This window comes from Mauremys reevesii, linkage group 1 (assembly GCF_016161935.1).
Source record: "Mauremys reevesii isolate NIE-2019 linkage group 1, ASM1616193v1, whole genome shotgun sequence".
Taxonomy (NCBI): Eukaryota; Metazoa; Chordata; order Testudines; family Geoemydidae; genus Mauremys; species Mauremys reevesii.
This window is the reverse complement of record NC_052623.1, coordinates 286,849,490-286,858,893: the sequence shown is the minus strand read 5'-3', so window position 1 is coordinate 286,858,893 and position 9,404 is coordinate 286,849,490. Positions and strand designations below refer to the sequence as shown.

The 9,404-nt window shown below is 41.5% G+C and overlaps 1 protein-coding gene across 1 annotated transcript in view; it reads left to right on the top strand.

The window, feature by feature from the left end:
* Positions 1 to 7,258: 7,258 nt before the first annotated feature.
* TMTC2 (transmembrane O-mannosyltransferase targeting cadherins 2) overlaps positions 7,259 to 9,404 on the top strand; it is a 379,315-nt gene continuing 377,169 nt past the window's right edge. Inside the window, exon 1 of the mRNA XM_039519666.1 lies at positions 7,259 to 7,354. Within this exon, the coding sequence (XP_039375600.1) occupies positions 7,316 to 7,354 (39 nt within the window). The 5' untranslated portion in view covers positions 7,259 to 7,315. The remainder of the gene's footprint in view (positions 7,355 to 9,404) is intronic.

The window sequence follows — 9,404 nt, the reverse complement described above, 5'->3', positions numbered from 1 at the left end:
TGATTTGCTCTGGTCAATGCTGAGCAGTCAGTCATGGTCAGCATCATATCAGCTAATTTGACTCTTCATAACCAGGTTTGTACAAAACAAAATTTTGTAATGTGGGCAAGATTACTGTAGCCTCCCTCCTTCATACAGGAGAGCCATACCAGTTCCACTGCAAGGCCAGGAAAACATCATGCTTGTGCCAGAGGAAGGCAGGATTTACACCCAGGTAAAGGAGTGATATAGGCCAGGGATCGGCAACCTTTGGCATGTGGCCCGTTAGGGAAATCCGCTGGCGGGCCGGGACGATTTGTTTACCTGCAGCGTCTGCAGGTTCGGCCAATCACAGCTCCTACTGGCTGCAGTTCGCTGTTCCAGGCCAATGGGGGTTGTGGGCAGCAGTGTGGGCTGAGGGATGTGCTGGCCAGTGGGAGCTGCGATCGGTCGAACCTGTGGATGCTGCAGGTAAACAAACCGTCCTGGCCCACCAGCAGATTTCCCTGATGGGCCGCGTGCCAAAGGTTGCCGATCCCTGATATAGGCTATTCCAGGGAGGAGGATGAGAAGATGCAGATCCAGTAGACTTTCCCTTAGAAGGTCTCCAAAGAGTCAGATGGAAATTACACTTGGATCTTTGGCTGGTTTTGTTTTTCTGGGCGATGAAGATTACAAGCATGCTGCCATGGGAATGAATCATTATACTTCCTGAGCTACATGTTCAAGGGAAAGATGCAGTAGAAATAGACAGACACAGACTGGAATTAAGCTGTCGTTCAATCTGCATCACAATGGAAATGTTACTGAGTCGGTCCCCTGAAAAGCACAGGGCTGATTGACAGCATGATGACTCGGTTGTTTTGATGGGATGAGAGATGACAAGAAACAGATTCGAGTTATTGTTAAAACTCTTCCATCTACTGGACAACACAACTGCCATGAAATGATGAGAGACAGGATACGATATATACACACACACATACTCTCTGTCCCTCCACTTGCATGACAGCCAGACTACACACCACAGATTTCTTGATACTGTTGCGGGAAGCCATCTCTTGTGTCATGTTACCATTAAAAGCAACTAAATATAAAAATCCTAAAATGGAGACATCCCTCAAATTACATTCACAGGAAAATTTCTAATTAAGTTTCTTTGTAATGATAATGCAAAACTGAAATTTGAATGAAAAAACCCATGTTTAAAGATGACATATTGATATTAAAGAATCATCATGTTTTCCGTAACTCCCGATCTAATTGATTAAGGATAGCACAGAATAACATATGCTGACTTACAAAACTTTGAAATATAAAATGAAGACTTGTCAATGGTAAAATTAAAAGCTTTGATAGCTATATTTTAATAATTTGTAATTATGACTAGTTGGATAGGTACAGATGAGGTAACACAGGCTAAGGCTTTGGTGGCATAAGTGTGGTTTTGCCAATTCTTCTTTTAGATAGAATTACTAACTGCTTTAAATGTTTTTGCTGATAGAACAAAAGTAACATATCATGATGGAAGATATAAGTAAATGATAAATAAGGCCCCCCCTCCTTTTTCTGGGAAGACCCAGGGCAGGGTAACACAAAACAACATGACCCAAAAGCTGCAAAACTAACAGGAAAAATACTGAAGTTGAGTAATTGAAGCTTGTGAATGTGTAATATCTGGGTTACCTAAAATCCAAAGGGTTGATGTGCTATAAGACAATTGGATAAAGATTAATCTGTAATGTAGATACATATAAAAGACCTAAGTGAACATGGGCCCAAACTGGAGAAACACCAGATCAGGAAACTGAAGAATGGGATTGAAGGACCAAGGGATCAGAGAAGTCAATGACTATCATGGAAGGTAGAAGAATTTCCTGATCCCCCAGAACATTTACCAATTCTGTCTTGTCTGTTATTTGTCTGGCATAAATATATCTCAAGACACTATAAGTGAAAATTATTCTTTCTGAATTTGTATAGATAAGGCAAAAGTTGATTAAGCCTAAATTAGATGGACTTGTGACTCAGTTTCCCAGCTTAACCAAAATGTTGGTGCATCAAGCCCACCCAGGGACACCATTGTGGGAGGTTATGTCCTTGATATTTAGTTACTTTTAATAGTTCCCCAACAGTTGTGTAGGGACCATCTTAGAATGAAACTGCTAGGACAGATTCATCTCTGAGTGAACTCCACTGTGGTTTGTGAAAGGGAAATGCCAATTACTATGTGTGGAAGGATGATACTATAATGAAAATATATGACTAGGAGTCACAGGCAGGAGATGCAGATTCTGTTTCTACTCTGCCACAGACTTAATGTGTGATTTAGAAAATTCTCTTTACCACTGTGTCTCAGTTCCCACTATGAGAAATAGGTCTAGTACTTTCCTACAGCCCAGGAGTGTGGTAAGCATTAATCAATTCATATTTGTAAAGTGTTTTGAGATTCTTGGAGGAAAGGTGCTACAGAAAACTATTATTATTATTTGGTTAGAGTAAATAATAAACTAAGGGTGTGAAGAACTTAGGGTGATCAGATGTCCCGATTTTATAGGGACAGTCCTGATTTCTGGGTCTTTTTCATACCTCCCACCCCATCCTGATTTTTCACATTTGCTGTCTGGTCATCCTAGAACGGTGTTTCCCAAACTTGGGATGCCGCTTATTTAGGGAAAGCCCCTGGTGGGCCGGGCCGCTTTGTTTATCTGCCGCGTCTGCGGGTCCAGCCGATCGCAGCTCCCACTGGCTGCGGTTCGCTGCTCCAGGCCAATGGGAGCTGCTGGAAGTGGCGCAAGCCCCGCTCCAGGCCAATGGGAGCTGCTGGAAGTGGCGCGGGACGAGGGACGTACTGGCCGCTGATTCCAGCAGCTCCCATTGGCCTGGAGCAGCAAACCGTGGCCAGTAGGAGCTGCGATCGGCCAGACCTGCGGACACAGCAGGTAAACAAACCGGCCTGGCCCACCAAGGGCTTTCCCTAAACAAGCGGCATCCCAAGTTTAGGAAACACTGCCCTAGAAGAACTACACCCTTTGTGAGGTGACAAATTGATATATCTGTGTAATGAGATTGCCAGTCAACACCGACTTGCCTTCTTGGGTCTAGGTCAGGGACTGTAGCTCTTGCTGCATTGGTTACCCTCTTGCTGCTTGTTCCTCACTCTGCAATAGCTTTTCTTCTGGTAATTTGGCCCTCTGGCTGGGTCACCATTTAGTTCTCCCCTTCTGGGGTTAAAAAATCCAACAGGACAACTGTTCAAATGCTGCATTCAGCTTAAGGGACTTGCCCCAGCACTCAGGTGCCCACTTCCCTTAGAGTGAAGACCCAAAGGTATATTGTCTTGTACTGTATAGAAGAATCTGCACCGTGCAAGCTCATAAAAATTTGCTCTCTTCCTCAATATGGAGAGATATGCATCCCTTCTTGCCCCCCCCACCAGTTAGAAATTACAGAAACTGGGTATAATAATAAACAAAACACAGTTTATTAACTGTAAAAGGCAGGTTTTAAGTGGTTAAAGGGATAGCAAACAGAACAAAGCAGATTACTAAGCAAATAAAACAAAACATGCAAACTAAGCTTGATTCACTAAAGAAACAGGTTACAGAATGTAATTTCTCAATGTTGAAATAGGCAGGATGCAGAGTTTCTGTAGCTCAGGGTTCCAGTTATTTCTTCTTACAGACTGGATCCCTGTCTCAATCTGTACTCTCCCCTGCCTTTCCCTTCAGGTTAGTTCCTTTGTCCCTTCAGGTCATTTCAGCAGTCCTTCTTCTTGGATAGGCAGTGGAGGAGAGTCCCGTTTGCCTTCCACTCTGCCCTTAAATAAGATTTACATAAAGAGGGAATCTTTTCTTTCCCAAACTTGACCCCCCTCTCCTTTTAGTGGAAAGTTACAAGAAGTCCAAGATAATGTTTAGTATCGGGTGACAAGACCACCTGACCTAGTAGTGTCAGAGCTACATCCCAGGATGCCTTCCAGGAAGGAGAGAGGTTAGTATCTTCACAGTCTTGTTGTTTCTTCCTAATGGCCCATCAAATCTGATGGCCTGTTATCTGATGGGTGTCTTCCCAATACACACCCAGTTGTAATTGTTACATAGTCCATATTCCTGACTTTAGATATAGAAACGATACATGCATACAAATTGGATAATCACATTCAGTAAATCATAACCTTTTCAATGACATCTTACATGAGCCATCTTGCATAAAACATACCTTAGTTATGTCATATTCATATCATAAGCATATTTTCATAAATACTATGGAGTGCAACATCACACCACCATGGAAGTGAGTTTTTTATTTTGGGGGTACTTCAATATCCTAAGTATGGTTACAGTAACTGCTGTTATTAATCCCTTTATTAAATTGACATTGAAATTCTCTATGTCATCACTCACACTATGATTATTCACAAATTCAGTACATTTACTTGCAAATAGCTCCGAGTCAGCTTTCTTAAAATTCCAGTTGGGTAATTTTCCATTACCTTCAACTTTACCTTTCTCTTGAAACGTAATAAGTATAGGGAAATGATCACTCCCCTTCCTTCTTCCTTATATATTTCTCAATTGCATTTACTTGCGATATCTGCTGTTATAATTCCCAGATAAAAGCAGGAAAAAATACTATTTGTTGCATTAAATCTAGTTGGGGTGCCCTCATTTAAAACCACTAGATTATTTTCATCAATTAACTTTTCTAAGCATGCACCATTTTTATCAGTTTTCTTATTTCCTCACAATTTATTATAACAATTTAGGTCATGGCATATAATATATGGTCTTTTAGCATTCTTCACTATTTATAGTAGCGCCAAACTTTCTTGTTTTCCAAATGAGTTATAGATATTATAAATCCTGAAAGAAATATTACTCTTCTGAATTGGGATCTCGACAGCATTATATTCTAGACTTACTTCTTCATTCTCTACTGCTATATAGTTTGCCTCCTCCTCTTCTTAGTTTTCAGTCTTGCCTAAAGGCAATATAACATGGAATTTTAAAAGTGAGCTTTTCAATCAGCCATGTTTCCTGGATACAGATGTCATCTGGTTTAGTTTTCATTTCCAGGATATTTTCTTTTAGTTCTTGACCATGTGCTATCAGACTGTGCTTATTCCAACAGAAGACTGAGATCCCCATACTAGTCAGATTCCTCCATTAACTTAATTCAAAATTGCATGAATACTTTCCATTGACAAGTTGCTAATATACAAGTAGTTTTCCACTGCCCTTGCTTTAATTTTCATTTTTTCTGATTTTTCCCAGTTTGTGATGTATAATGTATCACTTCAATCATAAATGCAATAAACCTTTCTTTTTTCATTACCAGTATATCATCGCCTATTCCTTGCACAGTGTTCTTTATAGAATGAGGTTGTATCTGCAGGTCCCCTTTTCCTGTTCTCATTGTCTCTTCCCTCTCCACCTGATGCTTTGAGAGTCTCCTTACAGCTTCCACATAAGATATAACAAATTTTGTCGTCTATATCTCTTAGCTTGCCTTGCAGCAATACACCCTCTATATGCCAAACTGTGATTACCATCACAGTTACTACTTTGATCTTATCCCTTCTACACAATTTTTATAGGAATGCTCTCCCCACAACATTTACCACATCTTCTTTTCCCTCTGCATGCCCATTCTATTGGCACCTATAACTCCTTAGAGGAGGGGTAATACATGGCTTGATTCTGAATAACTGAAACCCTAGCGTACTAACACTTTATCATCTTCTCCTATGCAACTGGTTATTCATCATTGGTCAACTCTAATGGCCCCTCCATATATTGCCCCCTTTATTTCAGTCAAATACTTTGGTATCTGGCAACTTACTTTATCTTTCCCTAGCATTTTAGTTTTTAGTAGTTTATCAGAATTGTTTTTACATTCAACTAAAAGATCACTTCCAACAGTCTCCTAGCTCTTACAATATCCTCTCTACTTTTCTTAATCCACTCAGCTACTTTCACAGGGTTAACATCACCTAAACTTGTTTCTTTGGCTAGGGATTTTACAATTACAGCATTTTGGTTTATTTCCTTCATCAGCTTTGCTTTTTTGCTGATATCATCATCATCATCATCATCATCATCATCATATTCTGCTTCTATTCCCTTTTCTTCAGTTTATAGAGTGATTTCTTCTGAGGTCAGAAAATGCCTGCCAGCCAGTCTTCTGCTTTCAGCCTCTTGGCTTTATAGTGCTGGTCCAGCCTGTCCCCAAGCTTGGCTTCACTCTCAATTAACCTTGGCCCTCCCTCTCTCAGGTGATGCCTGGCCTCTTGGGCTCTTGTTAACTCTTATCAGGGCTGTGCACATCTGCATCACATTCTGCAATTAGGAAGTTTACACTGTCCACCAACTCTACATCTCAACAAACATACATAAAAAGTCTGTCTACTCTCACCTCAAGCTACCTCAAAAATTAGGCTCTTCCATACATATGGATTAATACAGCAGTCTGGAGCCTATATAGATAATGTTGTTGGGGAATGCCATCAAGATGATCATCCTTGACCCTTCGGACAAGACGGAAAAACACCTTTACCTACACTCTTGTACTTCAAGCTGTAATGAACACACTATTTGGAGCTCAGCAAATAAATAGTAATACTAGTGCTCTCTTGACAATATCTAGCTGCAAATTAATTGACTATGGCAGAGGTGAAGGAATGACTAAAGCACCAATCCAATAGCTCAGATACACAAACGACAAACGGCAAGAGAACATTTGTGAAGCTGACAGAAGTAATCAGATATTGTTGTCTGTGCTAAACGTTTCTGAAGTTATGGAAGAAAAATTATGATCTGACTGAAATATTTCTGATGTAAGTGAGTGTTCACACATGGCGTGGTGTGATGGGGTGTGCAAACTCCACACATGGCAAGGCAAGAGTTAATGAACTGCTTTGGGCTCAATCAGTCCAACCCCTCTACTCCAGCAAGGAGCATCAGGCCTGGTGAGAGGACCTAAAAGGGAACAGCCCAGCTCAGCTCATGGCAGATCTGGGAGGAGAGCAGAGTCCTCAGCTCCTGGAGATGGTGTGGCTGAGAGCAGAAGCTACTTGAATGATTTGTGCCTGTTTTTGCACCCCCGCCCCTTTGATCCTGATACAGAATACTTACTTTGGGGCTATTAATCGTGACCTACCTGTGGGTACTCAACAGGACTGTGGACTGCTGGGGGCTCTGTAAAGAGAAGGGAAGACTTGCTGCAGGCTTGTGTTAGCTTTTTTGTTTCTTTTTCTGTTGGATCTTGATAGCCCTGCAAGGGGTGGACTTCCACGGGACTCATTCAGAGGGCTGACTCTCCAAGAGCTGGATCCATGGTGTTTACTGCCTGGATACTGAGGACCAGAGACTGGGTGAGTTCAAGGCCCTGTCACAGCCAAAGGGAATGTGGTGGAAGAGCAACCCTGGAACATATGGCTGAACAACCGGAAATACATTTTCATTTTATTATACCCATGTTAGGTGCATGACATTTGTGTAATCAGCTTAATTATTTACAATAGCTAGTTTCATAATTCTTTTTTTATCATTCTTTTTCACTTGTTTCTCAGCTGATAGAGTTAGCTGAACATTACAGATGCACTTCTCTGTTTATATACTACATTTTTGAGTGAACTAGCTACGGCTGTACTTGTGCTCTTTCTTGTCCTCTTTTCTGCAGGCATTTGAATGACTGAGGCCTTGTCTACATGGGGATTGTGATTGAAAGCATCCCTGTATCCACCCCTATGCACCATTATAATAATCTTTGTACAAAATATGCCTTGCGAGATATCATTTGAAAAGTAATAACTTGCTGGTCAATGTTATCATGGTGAAATGCATGTAGCAATATTATATGTAAAGTTATGAATTCCCCTGTATGATGATATTAGCACATGTCCAAACCCACTCAGCCCTGACTAGTCAAAGTTGTTAAGCAGGTCTATCCTAAACAAAGGAATGTGTATTTATCTCAATTTACATATAAGTAGTAAACAGACTTCTTGAGACTGCAAGAGGGGGAAATGGCAGGAGACAAGGCAAGTCTGCATTTCAGCATACAGAGGGGAGAAGAAAGACTATGGAACCACCTTTACCACCAGGATCCACTTCACCTTCTTTACTGTTTGAATAAATTTTTGCTTTGAAAGGTAATCCTCATAATAATCCACTTCCAAGGGTGATTGGACTATGAGGCAGGTGGTGACACACCATCTCACTGGTCTGGATTGCATCCTGATATGTGACAGGGATGTTTTTGCCTCTCACTTTCATAGTTACTGACCAGTAGTAATCAGGGGTGGTGAACTTCTGGATGGTGATGGCACCATGCTTCTCCATGCTGAAGGGAACTCTTATGCTTGTGTTTGGCCATTGCAGCTCCAGGATTAGCTCTGTGTAGATTTCTAGCAAAGTGGCCTTTGTCATCCTGCAGTTCTGCTGTCGCTGCTGGTCATCCCAGTTCTACATCACTGCTCTGTCCCATCACTCACTGCTAGTTGACCAAGCTTAGAAACAAGCACTCCACTGAATAAAGCTGCTCTAGATAAATGCCTTGTAGAACCAACTGTTCAGTTGCCCGTTCCTCCATTAGCTATGCTGCCACTGTATAAAAAGGCCTATGGAACCACCGAGCCAAATCCATCTGCCTGCGTGACTGCAAAAGACATATGCATCATTCTGTTTGTATTGATGACTGTCATGATCACAGATCACAGAAGTGTGTTCCCTATACTGCCTGACAGCAGTTTAAAAACGGCACTAGCAAAGTTAATGGATGCCAAGAAAGGAATCATGGGAGTTTGCTAGTTTGGCAGAATTTCTGTAGTTCCCAAAGTGCACTTTGAGAAAAATCACAGAGCACAGAGCTTAGCAATAGCGTATTGCACCGTGGTATATCTGCCCTGAATGCTGAGTGGTTACTTTGAACAAGTGGACAGCTGTATGGATGCGATGATTAATAAGGAAAGTTCCTTAAGCTGGCAAAGCAAAGTAGTATGGATGCACTTCAGTTTGATATAGTTAAATTACTCAACCTAGAGTGAACAAACAAATTGGTGTAATATCCCTGTGTAGACATGAACTATGTGAGGATAGTGAGCATAGTGAACTTAAGAGTCACGTGAGTATCAACAGGCCCCAAATGCTACATTCTCTCGTATGAGTGTTCACACCAAAAGTATATGCATTCAGAGAGGTATGATTCCTCCAGGGGAAAGTAATCTGCTACTTGCTCATACCACTAGCAGATTAGCAGTCCTACTGCTTCATCTCAGCCTTGGTTCTGCCCACTCCCCACCCTTCTATGCCTTCTCTACACCCACATCTGTGGAATGGAAGCATTGAGCATGCCACCCCTGCTTCTGCCTCTCTGTGTGCAGCAGAAATGTGAGGAGGCCACACCAGCTTTTGAGGATGAAT